Below are 19,852 nucleotides of genomic sequence, written 5' to 3'. Positions count from 1 at the left end.
TCCTTTTCACACCCAATAGTGATTTATTTGCATTTTACTGCTTTTCTGCTCAAGATCTGTGAAAAATGTTAAAGGCATAGCATAAAACTATGATGCTTCTGACATGTATGTGCACATTTCTTTTGTAGGTGGAATGGAGAAAATAAAACAGCATACCTTTGCTTTAGCTCACTACACCTATACTGTGCTGTCTACCTTAAAATATGCCAATGGGGCTCCTGTGGTGCGTATTTACAACAATACAGACTTCAGCAGTCCTGACACTCAAGGTCCAATCATTAATTTTAATGTGCTTGATGAACATGGAGAGGTGATTGGGTTTTCACAGGTATGTTTTTCTCTTGCCATAACTAAGTGTTATGTTTATATTTCAAGCATATGTACAGTAAGTTCTTTCTACTCCAGGAAATATTTTGTACATAATGGTTCCTTCTGAGGTTTTGGTATTGTTTCTTTGTAGCTCTGCACAATATAGGCACTCTGTTTTAAAAGCAGAGAAAAAAGAGAATCCAAGAAGTGTTGCCACAGCACAAAGTACATATTATCCAAAGCCAGTATTTTAGAGATGAAATACTGTACATGGAAGAAATTTGAAAGTGAGCTGTTTTAACAGAGTGCATTGACTATGCAGTTTGGTTTCTTGTTGACTTCCTTCCCTATGGTACTCAAAATTTGGAATGAAAGAACAAGACTAGAAAAACTTGTACCACAGAATCACAGAGGCATTCAGAAGAAGGCTAGTTCCTTCCATCCTGGTAGCAACATGTTGATAGTACCTTCAGGCCAGATGTAATACATATCCCAATGACAAGGGAATCACAGAATCACAGAAACATTCAGGTTGGAAAAACCCTCAGGAGCACCAAGTCCAGCCGATAACCCTACTCTACAAAGTTCACCCCTAAACCATATCCCTGAGCACCACATCCAAACCACCTTTAAACATATCCAGGCTTGATGACTCAACTACCTCCCTGGGCAGCTCATTCCAGTGCCTGACCACTTTTTCACAGAATATTTTTTTTCCTAATGTCCAGTCTAAACCTACCCAGTCACATCTTGAGGCCATTCCCTCTTGTTCTATCACTAATCACCTGTGAGAAGAGACCAGCACCAGCCTCTCCACAGCATCCTTTCAGGTAGTTGTAGAGAGCAATGAGGTTCCCCCCTCAGCTTCCTCTTTTCCAAGCTGCACAGCCCCAGCTCCTTCATTTGCTCCTCATCAGATTTATTCTCCAAGCCCTTCCCCAGCTTCATTGCCCTCCTCTGCACTGGTTCCAGCACCTCCACATCTCTCCTGCATTGATCTCTCCTGCATTGAAGTACCCAAAACTGGACACAACACTTACAGTATGGTGTGGCCTCACCAGAGGTGAGTACAAGGGGACAACCACCTCACTACTCCTGCTGGACACAGCATTTTTTCATACAAGCCAGGATGCCATTGGCTTTCTTGGCCACCTGGGCACACTGCTTCCTCATACTCAGCTGCTTGTTGATTAGAACCCCAGGTCCTTTCTGCCAGACAGCTTTCCAGCCACAGTGCCCACAGCCTGTAGTGTTGCTTGGGGTTGTTGTGACCCAAGTGCAGGATCTGGCCTTGTTGAAGCCCATTCCATTACCATTGACCACGGATTCAATCTATCCAAGTCCCTCTGTAGAGCCTCCCTACCCTGGTGCAGATCAACACTCCCACCTAACTTGGTGTCATCTGCAAACTTGCTGATGACACACTCTGTGTCTTCATCGAGGTCATCAATAAAGACGTTAAACAGAAGTGGTCCCAACACTGAGCCCTGAAGAACCCCAGTTGTGACCGGCCACCAGCTGGATTTAACCTCACTGACCACCACTCTTTGGGCCTGTTTGCCCAGCCAGTGCTTTATCCAGCAGAGTGTGTGCTCATCCAAGCCACGAGCAGTGACTACCTCGGAGCTGTAACATGCAAGTGACAGATGTCAAAATATTTCAGTCACTTAGGAGTTCTCTTTTCCCTTCAGTTCTAATAATTACATTATCATAATATTGCTATGGAAGCATTGCATAATATTGAATTATCAGTGTAAGAAGCGAGATTCAAACTCAAAAAGATCCTTAGAAGCTGTCTTCCTCAACAGCTTTCTCTAGCCTTTATACATCAGGTGTACTGAGTAGCCGTGACAAGAAAGTTTGTGAATCCTCACTCCCTTCAGTAAAGAGGCAATGGTGTACAACCATAATCATGTATGAGTGTGCACTGTGTTGGCAGTGGGTAATGTAGATCACTTGCTCATCAGCAGAAGTCAGAAAAACTAGAGTACTCTAGTTTTGCTTAATTCCTCTGGTTTTCATTTGGTGATGATCGAATAAGTCAATAGATCAAGTTCCAGTATATGACCTTGATTTGCTAAACACTGTCAATAACAGGCATCATCTGTCTCAGTGACAGTAGTGGCAGAGCTGTATTGCTCTTGGAAGTTAATAGTTCTGGCCACTAGGAAGAGAGTGTAAGTGCTGCAAAAGGCATTTCTCAACACTCCTCTGCCAGGAAAGAAAAAGAAGCGGAAGATGAAGGGAATACAAAAAATATGTCTACAGGGATGCAAAAGGACATCCATATAAACACAAATAGTTACTTTGCAGCCTGTCAATATCAAATTTTACATATTTTTTTTTAAGCATTTACCACATTGATGATCATGGGATGGACAGAAGTACAGTACAGGTGAATCTCTTCTTCCTACACATCTTTTTTTGAAGTATGCTATAAGACAGGCTTAAATAGTCACCACATTTCCTTTCAAAATAATTCCACATTTTAGGTTTGAATTAGCCATGTATGCAGTCTTGATTAGGTGTGGCAGCATGGATTTAGGAAGGGCAGGTCCTTCCTCACCAACCTGATCGCCCTCTATGACCAGGTTATGTAGTAGCTTAGATGGTTTAATCCACACCACGTATATTTTTTAAAGGCACAGCCTAAACTGTCACAGGTGACTGCCTGGTGGATGTGGGGAAGGCTGTGGATGTAGTCTATCGTGACTTCAGCAAGGCTTTGGACACTGTCCCCCATAGCAAACTCCTGGCCAAGCTGTCAGCCCCTAGCATGGACAGCAGCACTCTGTGCTGGGATAGGAACTGGCTGCAGGGCCGAGCCCAGAGAGTGGTGGTGAACAGTGCCACATCCAGCTGGCAGCCAGGCACTAGTGGCATCCCCCAGGAATCAGTGCTGGGCCCCATCCTGTTCAATATCTTCATTGATGTTCTGGATGAGGGGATTGAGTCAGTCATCAGTAAATTTGCAGATGACACCAACTTGGGAGCAGTAGTTGATCTGTTAGAGGTAAGAAGGACTCTGCAGAGGGACCTTGACTGTCTGGACAGATGGGCAGAGTCCAACAAGATGGCATTCAACAAGTCCAAGTGCTGGGTGCTGCACTTTGGCCACAACATCCCCATGCAGTAATACAGGCTGGGGACAGAGTGGACGGAGAGCAGCCAAACAGAAAGGGATCTGGGGGTACTGGTCAATAGTATGCTAAACATGAGCCAGCAGTGTGCCCAGGTGGCCAAGAAGGCCAATGGCATCCTGGCCTGCATTAGGAATAGTGTGGCCAGCAGGAGCAGGGCCCCTGTACTCAGGCTGGGGAGGGGTTTGCAGCGCAGCCCTACAAGGAAAGGCTCAGGCAGCTGGGATTGTTTAGCCTGGAGAAGAGGAGGCTCAGGGGAGACCTTCTTGCTGTCTACAACTACCTGAAGGGAGAATGTAGACAGGCGGAGGTTGGTCCCTTCTCCCAGGCAACCAGCAACAGAACAAGAGGACACAGCCTCAAGCTACACAAGGGGAAGATTAGGCTGGAGACAAGGAAAATGTTCTTCACAGAGAGAGTTGTTAGCCATTGGAATGTGGTGCCCAGGCAGGTGGTGGAGTCACCATCCCTGGAGGTGTTCAAGAGTGGATTGGACGTATCACTTGGTGTCATGGTTTAGTAGTCATGAGCTGTTGGGTGACAGATTGGACTCGATGATCACTGAGGACTATTTACAACCTTACTGGTTCTGTGATTCTATGATTCTATGAATCTGCACATTCATGTGAATTCCCTGGTCAGTCTTCAAATGCAATCTGGTGGAGTGAGTTAGGAGAACACAGTTTCAGAAGGCTCCCAGAAAACATTTTTGGGAATTCTTAATGATGGGAAAATTGGATGACATCTCCATCTGACTTACCTACTAATAATGGACTCAGCTTGTGCATTGAAAGAGAAATGGCAGAATATCCTATTCCATTATGGATGATACCCCATCTATAATTAATTACTTATAACCAGGCATCAAACCAATTCTATCTATCTTTCTGACAGGGAAGTGTTTTGTGCCCATTGCCCATCAGAGGACACAGTGTGGCTAGACATTAGCATTTTGCACCCTGTGTAAGACAATCTGACTAAGTGCTTGCAGATAAAGTACTATGATGAGGCTTGGAGCAGTTTATTTGGGACATTTGAGACTGGCAAGAAAGAGTTCATATGTAGACAGTGTCTTTAGAGGATACCAAGCTTACATTTAAGCTTCAAGATTTACATAATTTACATGATATTCAAAACTCTGAACTAAGTCCAAGACACTTAGGGTGTGAAAGACATGTGAAATACATAATGTTTAACCCTGCCACTGAAAAAGGAAAGCAGAGAAAAAGTGCTGTCTTTCGTCTGTGCAGAGTTTGGGAGAAAAAGTGTTCTTCCCTGCAATCCCAAGCACCAATATAGGCTGGGCAGGGACTGCCTTGAGAGCAGCCCTCAAGAAAAGGACTTGGGGGGTGATGTGGAATGGGAAGCTCAACAGGAGCCACCAGTATGCACTTGCATCCCAGAAAGCCAATCACATCCTGGGACGCATCATGAGAAGCATAGCCAGCAGGTTGAGGGAGGTGATTCTCCCCCTCTACTCTGCTCTGGTGAGACCCCACCTGGAGTACTGCATCCAGTTCTGGAGCCCCTATTACAGGAAGGATCTGGAGATGTTGGAACATGTCCAGAGAAGGGCAACAAAGATCAGAGGGCTGGAGCACCTCTCCTACGAGGACAGACTGAGAGAGTTGGGGCTGTTCAGTCTGGAGAAGAGAAGGCTCTGTGAAGACCTTACTGTGACCTTCCAGTATCTGAAGGGGGCTCCAAGAAATCTTGTCAGGGACTTTTTAGGGTGTCAGGTGATGATAGGACTAGGGGGAATGGAACAAAACTAGAAATGGGTGGATTCAGATTGGATGTTAGGAAGAAGTTCTTCCCCATGAGGAGACACTGGAACAAGTTTCCCAGGAAGGTGGTGGAAGCCTCATCCCTGGAGGTTTTTAAGGCCAGTCTGGATGTGGCTGCAAGCAACATGCTGTAGTGTGAGGTGTCCCTGCTCATGGCAGGGGGGTTGGAACTAGATGATCCTTGAAGTCCTTTCCAACCCTAACAATCTATGATTCTGTTGGTGAAATCCATTTCTCAGTGTTACCAAAGTTTAACTACCAGAGATTGGGCCACTAAACACAAACATACAGGGGGTCAATTGTACAAATAGGAAATAGCCACAGTCTCAGGTTCATCCTTGAGTAAAACATTCACTGCAACCCTCAAGATCTAATGAAGGCATTTCATTAAAGTGAGATACACAAATTACACCACATCATGATTGCACTTCCAGGGATAGCACCGTTTGTGGCAGTCTCTTGTCCCAATATATATGATATAGAACCCTTCAAGGTTTAGAAGTGATAAGATGTGAGTGAAACAGCTGTGAAAGTTCAGTTAATATTGCTTTTTAATTTAAATGTTTCTTTGTGATTGTTGAAGGCTATCACTGGTTTAGATATTACATATGTAATAAACTTCTTTGTACTACATGTATCATTAGTTTAATTGACACTTTAATTACTAGTTAATTTTTTTTCTCTTAATGGTGATTAAAACAACTAAACAAAAGGCAGTTTCTCACTGATGCCCAATGACAGGACATGGGGCAATGGGTGGAAGCTGAGGCATAGGGAAGATCCATGGAAACAGGAGGAAAAATTATTTCACTGTGAGTGTGACAGAACACTGGAACAGAGGGGTTGTGGAATCTCCTTCTCTGGAGAATTTCAAGACCTGCATGGATGAACTCCTGTATGACCTACCCCAGGTGATCCTGCTCTGGCAGGAAATTTGGCTTGGGTGATCTTTCAAGGTACCTTCCAGTCCCTAATGTTCTGTGATTCTGCATGATTGTCAAGTTAAGAATGGATAATACTCTGGCATGATAGTTTTCACTGTTAATCAAGTGTGGACAGATGACAGGCCACTGATTTTAAAAGATGAGAAAGTGCAGGGGTAGAGATGATGGACTTCTGTTAAGTCAGTGGTGCAAAGTGGACACAGCAGATTTCATATGAATGCAGCAAACTGTCAACATTCAACTTCCTTGTAAAGCTATCAGAAAAATAAACAATTAGCCTTAGATATGAATAGAATAGAATAGAATAGAATAGAATAGAATAGAATAGAATAGAATAGAATAGAATAGAATAGAATAGAATAGACCAGGTTGGAAGAGAAATTTGAGATAATTGAGTCCAACCTATCACCCAACACCATCTAATCAACTAAACCATGGCACCAAGCACCCCATCCAGTCTCTTCCTAAATACCTCCAGTGATGATGACTCCACCACCTGCCTGGGCACCACATTCCAATGGCAAATCACTCTTTCTATGAAGAGCTTCTTCCTAACATCCAACCTAAACCTCCCCTGGTGCAGCTTAAGACTGTGTCCTCTTTTTCTGGTGCTGTTTGCCTGGGAGAAGAGACCAACCCCCACCTGGCTACAACCTCCTTTCAGGTAGTTGTAGACAGCAATAAGGTCTCCCCTGTGCCTCCTCTTCTCCAGCCTAAGCAACCCCAGCTCCTTCAGCCTCTCCTCATAGGGCTGTGCTCCAAACCCCTCCTCAGCTTTGTGGCCCTTCTCTGGACACCTTCCAGCAACTCAACATCTTTCCTAAACTGAGGGGCCCAGAACTGGGCACAGGACTCAAGGTGTGTCCTAACCAGTGCTGAGTACAGGGACAAAATGACCTCCCTGTTCCTGCTGGCCATACTGTTCCTGATCCAGGCCAGGATGCCATTGGCCTTCCTGTTCACCTGGGCATACTGCTAGCTCATGTTCAGCCTACTATCAATCAGTACCCCCAGGTCCCTTTCTGCCTGGCTGCTCTCCAGCTACTGTGACCCCAGCCTTGTACTTGCAATGCCTTCTAAAAATCCTGTCAAGGAGGGAACATGCATCAGTCTATTAGCAGTCTCAGCCTGCTTGCCTGCCGCTCCACACTTGTGTGTAAATAGACAAACTGCTATAACCTCAATCAGCTGCCAAAGATAGAGGATGTAAACATTTTGGTTTGCCTAAGGAAGGTTCTTCTGCAGTGTTGCATATGGATGAGTTTTGCCTCTCAAGACTGAGAACCCTGCTTAGATAGATTATGATCAGCTTTGTCTAGGAGCCTACATTAGCATGTCCTGGCTCACTCTCATCAAGCCAGAGTGAAGGGAGGTCTGGACTTCAAAGATCTTTCTTTACTGATTTCTCAAGGAGAAAAAAAAAAATCGACACTTCTCTGCACATAACTTCCAGTGTGCGTTCCTCCAGTAAAAATCTATAATGCAATTTGATGACTGCTTTTATCATGGCATCTGCCAACTGTCTCACCCATCTTCCTTCTATCTCAACCTCCCCTGAATTAATGTAAGGAAAGATTCACTGAGAGCTTCATTTTCTTCAGTGATGTTTTACTAAATTCCTCAGCCAGACCTAGATTAGCAGCCAGGCCCTGACAATGGCCAGTTGAAATCTCCTTCTTGTGGTGTAGTCTTTGCGCATTGCCTTGAAGGATTTAGTGTCTCTTTCCCCCATATATTTTAATCTCACAGGAGTGGAAATCTATCAAGTGATATACACATATGTATATACACACAGCTGGTTAAATACATATTAACATCACTATTTATTGTTACATGATAAAGGGACTGTGCAGTACCTGTAGTGGGTAAATTTCTTAAAATAATCATAGAATCATCAAATTGTTAGGGTTGGAAGGGACCTCAAGGATCTTCTAGTTTCAAACCCTCCACCATGGGCAGGGACCTCTTACACTACATCAGGCGGCTCAGAGCCACGTAGAGCCTGGCGTTAAAAACCTCCCGGAATGAGGCTTCCATCACGTCCCTGGGCAACCTCTTTCAATGGCTTTTTGTGTCTTAGATGGTGCCCTCAGTTTCCCTGGTAGATAGGTTCCAGTGCACTGGAGCAGTAGTATATAGGTAGTGAGTATATAGGCAGAGGAACTACAGGATTTCACTGGATGCTGTTACCAGGTCAGTTTGATCTGACCAAAGCCTGGTAATAGTTATCAGGACTCATTTGGAAATTCATACCATGTCCCTACAGGAAAAAGTGTCTTGCTGTTAAGCAACAATGAGGGATAATTTCTACTTTATTTAGTCTATGTGAAATAAATCTTCATCAAAAAGTATTAAGCAAGTGATCTTTTTCATTCTTTGAACCTTAATCCTTTTATATTTGTTTCCATCTGTTACTCTGTACTTTTTGTGTGAAACAATCATTCAGTTCTGCAGGTGGAAAAGTGCAGCATTTGGCAATTCCATCTGAGGACATTCTGTGCAGGGATGGTCCAACAACTTTGAGTTACTCACACTAATGCTTTTAGAAGCATATCCACTCATTATATTTATTGTGATGACTCAGGGAAATAAAAGTGTTCTTAACATTTTTAATGGGATTTTTGGCCATCTTCCCAATAGCTACCTAAATATTGCTGGAGTGATTATTCATTATTGATTTTAGCTATAGATTTAGCCATTGATTTCAGGAAGCCAGAGATGGCAGATGGACCACCACATTAGAATGCAAACAGGACTACAAAGAGAAAAATATTGCTGTGAGGATTCCTGTTGAACATTGTGGTGGGTTGGAAGGGTAAGGCCAAGAAGCCTCCTCCCTTCCCCCTTGTAAGGTAAAGGGAAAAGAAAATTGAAGGGAAAGGGAAAAAAAAAACTCACAAGCTGAATTAGCAAAGCAGTGGAGCTTTATATTTACAAAGCAATGTAGGGTATGCGGGGGAATATATACAAATTCACAATATTTACAATATATACAAAGATATACAATAAAGTGACACAGAAATGAGAGTAACCCCCCCCCTTGCAGAGGGGGTTCCCCACCTCCGCTCTCCCCTCTCTTCCCCCCCCTTCCCCAGAGTAGATCAGAAAAGAGAGAGAAAGAGGAAAAAAAAAAAGTTAGAGGCAGTTTCGTGTTAATTGGAAAGGAGTTAATACAGGCCTGGTATCTTATCGGCTTCAAGGCCGAAGCCTTGGCAGAAAGCCCAGCACAGAGAGAGCTGCTGCCCAAAGAAGAGGCGGAAGCAAGACTGAAGATAGAGTGCCGGAGTGCCCAGGATAGTCCTCCTGCACTCCCAGTTCAGAAGGTGCTTCCTCCCACTTCACCAATGAAATAGTTTAGATCCGTTCTTTCCGTTTACCAACTTCCGTCCACCATATTCCCTTTCTTAAAGGCACAACCTCAAACGGTCACAAACATCCACTAATTTCCTTGGTTCCAGTTACTTTCCAATTGCACTGTAAATGTCTGGTAAGCATGGAGATAGCAGCAATGCAGCAAACCACACTGGCTTGCCAATAAGTGATGCCTTGTTGCTTCAAACTGGCAAGAAATGCCATTACAACCTGGATCTCCGCTTCCGGTGGTACTAGGCACTCAAAACCAGCCCTTACAACAAGCAGCTCTCTAGGTAGGGGATTACTGAGGGAGCATTAGGAAATGGTGTACTTGAGAGCCTCAGTGTGATAACACCATGCCTAGTTATTAGATAGAAGAGCTCTCTTCTTGCCAAGGAAGTAGTGGCAAAATGCATGCTGAGTTGTTTCTGGGGGGACGAAGGTGTATGTCAGATAGTGCTCTTGAACTTGCCTGCTGTTAAACAGATCAACCTGGTCAAGGTTAGAAAGCTCCATGAAAGCCCAGACTGTTGCCTGACACTGCTTCTCTGGAGTGTCCTTGAATGTTGCTAAGGAAACTGAAAAGGAGATAAAAGAAAAATAATCATAGTTGCTCAAATGAAAGAATCTCTGATGAATGACTGAGTCTAAATATTTTCTCTTTAGTAACAAGAGCCAACTGTGGCTCTAAACTACAAACCTTTTTACACAGAGGAGAAATGTGAAAAGAAACCACATGGTAACAACAGAAGGACTACACTTTTGACATCCTCTGCTGGGCTTTTTTTTTCTTGATCTTGGTAAAAGCAGATAAACTGCCTCTGAATGTATGCAGTGTGCAGTTTCAGTTCACCATCTGAAGCTTTTGAAGATAAAGATAGCCTAGCACCACCTTCTCTATTACTTTGCCTGCATCTTCCTGTCCCCCACACACAAGAACCGTACAGACTCATGTATGGATGTAATTAAAGTAATATTTCAACAAAGTCCATCAGGAGGGGGTTGGTTTCTTCTCCCAGACAACCAGCACCAGAACAAGATGACACAGTCTCAAACTGCACTAGGGGAAGTTTAGGCTGGAGGTGAGCAGAAAGTTCTTCACAGAGAGAGTTGTTAGCCATTGGCATGTGCTGCCCAGGGAGGTGGTGGAGTCACCATCCCTGGACGTGTTCAAAAAGGGATTGGACGTGGCACTTGGTGCCATGGTTTAGTTGGTTAGGTCTTGGGTGGCAGGGTGAACTTGATGATCTCTGAAGTCTCTTCCAACGTTATTGATTCTATGATTCTATGATGACAGAAAGAGCTAGCTTACTTTCTTTCCAATTCCGTGTTGTGAATCAGTGAATTAATTTACCAGTGGCTGTGGAGAGCATTGTCATGAAGCCTCTTATAACCAGCCACCAGTGCATGTGGTAAAATCCTTGTAATGAGCAAATCCACTGTACAAACAAATTGCTCTGAACGAGACTACCTGCCAGTATTGGCTTATGCGATTTGAGGGGTTTATGGGGGGAATGCTTCATCATCTGTTATAAAAAGTTCCTTTAGTCACATGAATGCTTCTTGCAATACTAAGTAAAATAACATCCACAAATAAGAAGCACTTGCTTGAATAAGAGCTACAGACAGGCTGCAGTTGGAGTGGCTGGAGAGCAGCCAGGCAGAAAAGGACCTGGGGGTACTGATTGACAGCTGGCTGAACATGAGCCAGCAGTGCACCCAGGTGGGCAAGAAGGCCAATGGCATCCTGGCCTAGATTAGGAACAGTGTGGCCAGCAGGTGCAGGGAGGTAATTTTCCCCCTGTACTCAGCACTGGTTATGCCACACCTTGAGTCCTCTGTCCAGTTCTAGGCCTCTCAATTTAAGAAGGACATTGAGACTCTTGAACATGTCCAGAGAAGGGCAACGAGGCTGGGGAGAGGCCTCAAGCACAGCCCTGTGAGGAGAGGCTGAGGGAGATGGGATTATTTAGCTCAGGGGAGACCTTATGGCTGTCTACAACTACCTGAAGGGAGGTTGTAGCCAGGTGGGGGTTGGTTTCTTCTCCCAGCCAACCAGCCTTAGAACAAGAGGACAGAGTCTCAAGCTGCACCAGGGGAAGGTTAGGCTTGAGGTGATGAGAAAGTTCTTCACAGAGAGAGTTGTTAGCCATCAGAATGTGCTGCCCAGGGAGGTGGTGGAGTCACCGTCCCTGGAGGTGTTCAAGAGTGGATTGGACATGGCACCTGGTGCCATGGTTTATAACTCATGAGTTGTGGGTGACAGGTCGGACTTGATGATCTTTGAGGTCTTTTCCAACCTCATTGATTCTATGATTCTGTGAATCTAGTAAGGATTCCTGAAGAATCCATCCTTCTTAGTGAAAACTTTCCACTTAATCAATTAGAAATAATCCAAAACTCTCTGCTATTTGGAAATACTTACTATCACTTTGTATGTATCTACCTACAGTAGACCTCATTCTCAGACATATTGCAAGGGAATCTGAAGGCAGAAAATGGCTTTCATCTTTCAGCTGACCACTGCAGAGGCTCTGAAGCAAATAGATAGCAGAAGTCAGTCATGTAGCAAAGGCAGAGAAATCAATGGTGCTGCTGTGTGACACAGAGTGGGAAACTGGAACACATCTGTGTCTCACTTGAAAGAGTAAGACAGGATCTCTATCTCTGCTCAAATGAGTTAAGCAAAACATTCGACACAAAGACTGGATAGAATTGGAAAGTTTAAATAGAAGTGCTATTCATAAACTACTTGCTACAGTGCAACAACATAAAATACACAAGATCCATAGTCTGGGCTTAACACAGAAGCCCAGTAAGCCAAAGTTTCCCCAACCTCCACCAAACCAGGCCAAAAATCCAGGTCTCAAATGTGCACCCCACCCCCTTCCCTCATGCTTCTCTACCCCTTCCTTCCCCATTACCAAACCTGAGTGACACAGCTAAAATTCAGATCACCACCTTCAGGACCCAGCCAGGCTGCTGCAGACCCAGCTCCCACGCAAAGATAAGGGAGGCAGTTAGCAAAGAGAGACAGAGCAGCAAAGGAGGAAAAAGGGGGAACAACACGTTGCACATTTGTTTTTATAGAGTTGCAGGGCTTATGCCAATGAAATAACAAAAGATTACAATTCCCTGTCCACCTCCTGGACCTGTCGAGCCTCTGGAGGTCTGTAACTTCATGGTTCTTAAAGGCACCCAGCCTCAAACCATGACAATCTGCATCATACTCATTTGGAGCTGTCTAGTTTCTGAGTGTGAAGTAAAATACCAGATATCCAAGAGGGACTGTTGTAGAGAAATGCCTCACAACCAGGGGAAAAAGAGACTCTCCACCTTAACATCTTTGTATTAAAGCAATATATAAATTATAATAGTATTTATCAGATAGAGCACTAAGAAAAAAACCCTGACTGTGAGCATTTGGTCAATCTGACGACTCTAAAGGAAGGCACACTGAGGAAGGTAACTGTGCTTAAAAAAAAAAAAAAATGTTGTCTCTAAGAAACAAATGAACAAAACCAGACTTTCTTTAAAAATGGATTTATATTAACTGCATTCACATCACTTCATTAAACCTGGAGACCACAGTCTGGAAGTGTGTAAAGAACCTTGTGTTTGTCAAAAATCAAGATGATCTGACGTTAGAAGTGTTGGGATAAGGAGTAATATACAGGGCTTGGCCCACAATAAGAAGGCTCTGAAAAAGTAATGAATGCAAAGGGTCTCTGAGGGGCAGATGGAAATCCAGGGGGGGTTTAGGCTGGATGTTAGGAAGAAGTTCTTCATAGAAAGAGTGATTTGCCATTGGAATGTGCTGCCCAGGGAGGTGGTGGAGTCACCATCACTGGAAGTGTTTAGGAAGGGACTGGATGGGGTGCTTAGTGCCATGGTTTAGTTGATTAGATGGTGTTGGGTGATAGGTTGGACTCAATGATCTCAAAGGTCTTTTCAAACCTGGTTAATTCTATTCTATTCTATTCTATTCTATTCTATTCTATTCTATTCTATTCTATTCTATTCTATTCTATTCTATTCTATTCCATTCCATTCCATTCCATTCCATTCCACTCCATTCCAAGATGTTGTGAAGGCTTTATTCCCATGTCCTCATTGAATGAACTCAGTAAAAAAGCTGCAAGGTTTCTGCGTGTGTTTTGCAACTTCATCGTAGTCTTTAAACTCTGAATGACCAAGATACAATAGTTTCAAATATCAGATGCAGAGAATCACCAAAGCTTACAGTTGGAGTACATTAAGCTGTGTACTTGCCATTAACATTCATGCTTTTGTGCCTTCATTGATGAACATATTCCTAGCTCCCAAAAGTCAGCTGCCCCTGTTATAGACAGAGCTGCAAGCAGCATGCTGTATTCCATAAGCCTGAGCTCCATACACATTATTGCTCCTTATGGCAAATTTAAAGATGTGCTTTATCTAAATAATAAAGTTATGTCATTGAAATACTGTAACAGATGGTTTATGTTCTACTTGTTTTGCTATGTGGTAGCACTGCAGAGAGAAGCAAAGTCCCTAAGTAGCATATTTCTAGGATGAAACAAAGAAACAGATAAATTGAAGCATACATCCAAGGAAAATTCAAGGGACAGATAGATTTTCTGTGCTGCCTTTACAGATTCTTTATGTCGTGTCATTCTTTGCAATGGAAAGTGTGCATCACATTGGTGAGAACAGAATTCAATTAAACTAAAGTTAAATTAACTAAAGTTAAATTAAACTAAATTAACTAAAATTAACTAAAGTTAAATTAAGCTAAAGTTCAACTGAATTTATCATAGAATCATAGAATCAATAAGGTTGGAAAAGACCTCAAAGATCATCAAATCCAAACTGTCACCCAACACTTCATGGCCACTAAACCATGGCACCAAGTGTCACGTCCAATTCCCTCTTGAACACCTCCAGGGATGGTGACTCCACCACCTCCCTGGGCAGCACAATCCAATGGCTAACAACTCTGTCTGTGAAGAACTTTCTCCTCACCTCGAGCCTAAACTTCCCCTGGCACAGCTTGAGACTGTGTCCTCTTGTTCTGGTGCTGGTTGCGTGGGAGAAGAGACCAACCCCCACTCAGCTACAACCTCCCTTCAGGTCGTTGTAGACTTATCTGTGTTCTCCTGAACCACAGTTCCCTATATTCCTGTAATGTTCATGCAATTTTATGTATCATTAATCGCTATCCATAGTACAGGTTAATATATATCACAATTAAAAGTGTTAAATTAGGAAGGGTATTAGGTCAGATGGCTAGAATGCAATGATTCTTTGTTGAGTTGAATAGAATAGAATAGAATAGAATAGAATAGAATAGAATAGAATAGAATAGAATAGAATTGAATAGAATAGAATAGAATTGAATAGAATAGAAGAATGAATAGAATAGAATAGCATAGCATAGCATAGCATAGCATAGAATGCAATACAATACAATGCAATGTAATGCAATGCAATGCAATGCAATACAATACAATACAATAGTCCAGGTTGTAAGAGACCTTGGAGATCATGAAGTTCAACCTATCATCCAACACCATGTAATCAACTAAACCATGGCACCAACTGCCTCATCCAGTCACTTCCTAAACACCTCCAGTGCTGGTGACTCCACCACCTTACTGGGCAGCCCATTCCAATGAGCAATCTCTCTTTCTAGGAAGAGCTTCAAAGAATGGTAATAATTTATTTGACAGGGTTTTTTTAAATTTAGTAACAATCATCATCATCATCATCATCATCATCATCATCATCATCATCATCTAGCAATTCCTTTAAGTTCAGTCATGGAAACTTCATTACAGTACATTGACTTTTATAAGCAAGGCTGGCCCAGGAATGATTGTACAATGGAAAAAAAAAAAAAAAAAAAAAAAAAATTTAAAAAATATTTTTTAGGGTTTTTTTGGCACAGTGCAAAAATAAGCCCAAACTCTATATGAATTCAGTAGTGAAGGATCTGTCATCATTTCTCCTTTCTTGTCAACATTAACACAATGATAGAACTGCCCCTGAGTCACTAGCACTGTGACAAAGCACATTATGCCAGGATGACAACTTTTTCCCATCTAAATGAAAAAGAAGTCAAGAAAATGTCACTGTTCCCAGGCTGAAGTCTTCTGACAAAACAAAGCTAATGACCCCACAATAGACTTTCTCAACAGATGCCTTTTACTATAACTTTGATTTGAGAAACATGCTTTGAACACAGGATATTCTCCAAGGCATTAATCATGAAGAGGAATATCAGGACTGGTTCTATTCTTTCCTTTCCAAGTATATATGGATATGTCATAGAATAATAGAATCAATAAGGTTGGAAAAGACCTCAAGGATCATCAAGTCCAACATACGAAGCTGTTTTGATTGTATCTCTCCTTGAGAATTGAACAATTTTGAACTGAACTAGTGGGACAGAACATGTTTAGTGCATTATAATGGTGTGGGATTTCTTCTGTGCATACCGCACATTTTTGTGTGGAGTACCTTGTGCCCATCTCAGAGATGTCAGAATACAGGTTAACATCAGAAGATTAATGATGCCAGAAGATAAGAGGCAGAACATAGTCTGGATTATACCAGAAAGTATTTGCTACATATGTTAGGCTGGTATCCTGTACAAAGTGAATTTATGGTTAAAAAAACTCAAATCAACAAACAAAAATACCCCCAGCAAATAGAGATTAAGGCACATAGAAAAGTTAGATGAAATGTTTAATTTGGTACCTCAGGCAGATAAAGCATAAGCTCACAATTAGGAAAGTGTTTAGACATGGTTAACACTTCCCTTCTTGCACCTTTAGCTGAGCTGTCACTTTATGCTTAGCTGAGACTGAGCTCCCTGCAAGGAGGATTGTGTCACTGGCATGCTGGAGTGCTTTTAGACTGCAGCATGGTTATTTTCAAAGCTCCCAGCTCTACAGAAGAGGAATGAGAGCACAGGGAGATTAATACAGTCTGTGAAAGGTTGTTCTAGAAGTCTGTGAATACAGATAGGATGTTGCTAGCTTTCTTGGTACCTTTCTGTCCATCTGCCTGTCCTTTCCCCTACTCCTGAGCATGAATTTTCATCATATATTGTTAAAGAAATAACATCAGGGGTACCTGACCAGCTAACCCTACCAGCTGCTGTTGTTACTTTTCAAAATCAACACAGGCCATTCCCAGGACCCTTTGATGTGCTTCCACATTTTCTTAGCTGTGCTAAGAGGATCCCCATGGTGTCATTTTGTTGTGTCTTAGCAGTGTTGTGAAACTGTGGCCATCCTTATCTCTTTTCTGCAATGCCATCCTGCCAGTGCCATCCTGTGAGCACATGCAAGTATGTGTCTCCTTCCAAGGCACATACAGGCTTATGTTTCTATTATCTTTGCACATAGTTCTCATTCCTTCACATAATTTATTCATACCAGTTTGTTGTCAAGTATTGTATTTCTGCCAGTTCATTATTGGCAATGGAAAACAGCACAACATGAGGAAAAAGTGCACCAGGGGACTGGTGGACCAGGTGATTACACGTAGAAGACTCAAGGAGGTATTTGAGTTTAGTCCCTGCCCTGTCAGAGGGCATCGCTTACTGGGCAGGCTGATTCTTCAAAATCCCACAGGTACAGATTCTGTAAGGAGGATTTGCAGTTTCAGATCCTTGGAAAACAAGGGGGAGTTTAGCTGATATGAGAGTCGCCCCAGGCCCTTCTTGCTCAATGCAGATGCAGTGAAGTGACAGTCCTGCAATGTGGAGTCGCCATCCCTGGAGGTGTTCAAGAAGGGATTGGACGTGGCACTTGGTGCCATGGTTTAGTCATGAGGTCTGTGGTGACAGGTTGGACTTGATGATCTTTGAGGTCTCTTCCCACCTGGGTGATTCTGTGATTCTGTGACACTCGCTTGCAGGCCTGTGGTTGGCCCTACTGACAGGAGTGAGCCTATTCACATATTTAAAATTAAACATCATTAACAGGATAAGGACCTGAACTACTCTGCTCTCTTTGTGTGCATGTGTTGTGTGCAGTGTCTCTCAATGCCAAGAAAAGCATTTCTGCTTCCACCACATTCATTTATTAATTTTTTAAAGCTAAATAATAAGGCTGAACAATACTAAAGGAAAGCTAAAAGCTACAGTAAGTTGTTAATAGAGAAATTATGTAGCTCCAATTGAACTGTACCTTTAAAGCATTGTATGTTACTTACCACAACTTCAAAATGTCTAATTTTTGTTCTTCTTTTATGCCTTATCTCCTGCTGAATTGGGAAGGTGGACAAGATGGCCAATCTCTACAACATACATCTCCGCACAGGTTGCTTCTGTAACACAGGAGCCTGTCAGATGCATTTGGGTATCAGCAATGAGGACATCCAAAGGAACCTGCAGGTAAGTTTCTGAATGAGATCACATGATATATTGCCTGTGGAAAACACCAAGACTTATTGACTCAGTTGGCATCTTCTGAATTTCCTAAGGATGGAAAGGAAGAAGAAATTCTGACTCTGTATCAAACCCAACCTCTGGTTATTTAAAAGCTAAAGTAGATGTGCCATGTCCTGTGGTTTTGAGTTTCTACTAAAGGAATAAAGCTAAATTTGATTTTCTTTCTCTGATCTTTCAACTAAGTTGCCATGTTAAAGAACTAAGGGAACTAAAATTAAGTTCACAGAAATGAGATATTGAAACAAACCCATTGAAATAAGACATTGAACCAAAATCATTTGATGGACCCAAAGCAGTGTATGTTCATTTCTATTTCATTGGAAGATATGAACTTAGAATCATAGAATTGATAGGGTGGAAGGGACATCAAGGATCATCTAGTTCCAGGCCCCCTGCCATGGGCAGGACACCTCACACTAGAGCAGGTTGCTCAGAGCCACATCCAGCTTGGCCTTAAAAACCTCTAGGGATGAGGCGTCTACCACCTCCCTGGGCAACCTGTGCCAGTGTCTCACCATCCTCATGGGGAATAATTTCTTCCTACAATCCAAGCTGAATCTACCCATTTCTAGTTTTGCTCCATTCCCCCTTATTCCTATCATTACCTGACACCCTAAGAAGTCCCTCCCAGCTTTCTTGTAGGCTCCCTTTAGACACTGGAAGGACACAATAAGGTCTTCTCAGAAGCTTTTCCAGACTGAATAGGCCCAATTCCCTCAGTTACTCCTCATAGCAGAGCAGCTCCAGCCCTCTGATCATCCTCATGGTCCTTCTCTGGACACAGCCCAGCACATCCAGATCCTTCTTGTAATAGGGGCTCCAGAACTGGATGAAGTACTCACAAGAACTTGTGGGTTCTTGACGTGAATTGAAATTACATGCAATCCATACAGACATGAAATCCTGGAATGGCTTAGGTTGGAAGGGACCTTAGAGATGTGCTAGGACTATAGACCTGTTGCTGTTGGATGTTACAGTTTAAAAGGCATGCACACATCAGACAACAAGCAATAAATGAGAATACACAGTGATTCTCAGACAGTGAAGTAAATTTAAATGATATGAGAATGGATTACTGGTGTGCTATTTTGTTAGAACATGAATGTAAAGGCAGTTTTCTATTTGTCTAATATTTTTCCATAAATTGACACTAAGAGATTTGTAGCAAGATGTATTCAAAGTAAATGGGGAAGACTCCATGAGTGTATATTTGTCAGAGCTTGAAATTACAATAAAGAAGTACAGAACAATCCAAAATTGTATTAATGGTGTTCTTCAAAAGATAAAAAATTATGACAGTATGGATATTGTAGCTCCCTTATAATTTCACAGAGACGTTTAGATAACTTCTGCAAACACATTTATATGCAGGATTGATAGCATGAGGTCTTAAAGGCAAGCCCCTTAATACATTCCTTGGTAAAATTCTGCTTTGATTTACTAGAGATATTTCCATGTTTATAGTTACCTCATGAAACATCTGTCTAACAGCATTTTTGAGAGGGAAAACAGAATTAGAGAATTTTTGAGAGGGAGCAGGTTCCCCAAGATACTCTGAGATGAGGGGATACTCTAGATGAAGGGATTGAGTCCATCATCAGCAAGTTTGCAGATGACACCAAGGTGGGGGGAGCTGTTGATCTGTTAGAGGGTTGGAGAGCTCTGCAGAGGGATCTTGCCAGGCTGCACAGATGGGCAGAGTCCCAAGGCATGAGATTTAACATATCTAAGTGCCAGGTTCTGCACATTGGCCACAACAACCCCATGAAGTGCTACAGTCTGGGGACAGAGTGGCTGGAGAGCAGCCAGACAGAAAGGAACCTGGGGGGACTGGTTGATAGTAGGCTGAACATGAGCCAGGAGTGTGTCCAGGTG

General features: G+C 42.7%; 1 protein-coding gene across 1 annotated transcript in view; it reads left to right on the top strand.

Annotated features, from left to right (window-relative positions):
• MOCOS (molybdenum cofactor sulfurase) overlaps window positions 1-19,852 on the top strand; it is a 244,289-nt gene that overhangs the window by 193,626 nt on the left and 30,811 nt on the right. The window contains exons 6-7 of the mRNA XM_068147762.1: window positions 129-328; window positions 17,804-17,920. Coding sequence (XP_068003863.1) covers window positions 129-328; window positions 17,804-17,920 — 317 coding nt within the window. The remainder of the gene's footprint in view (window positions 1-128; window positions 329-17,803; window positions 17,921-19,852) is intronic.

This window comes from Melanerpes formicivorus, unplaced genomic scaffold (genome assembly GCF_026170545.1).
Source record: "Melanerpes formicivorus ecotype bairdi unplaced genomic scaffold, bMelFor1.0.p_v2 SCAF_15, whole genome shotgun sequence".
NCBI classification, from domain to species: Eukaryota; Metazoa; Chordata; class Aves; order Piciformes; family Picidae; genus Melanerpes; species Melanerpes formicivorus.
This window is presented reverse-complemented; position numbering and strand designations above follow the sequence as displayed.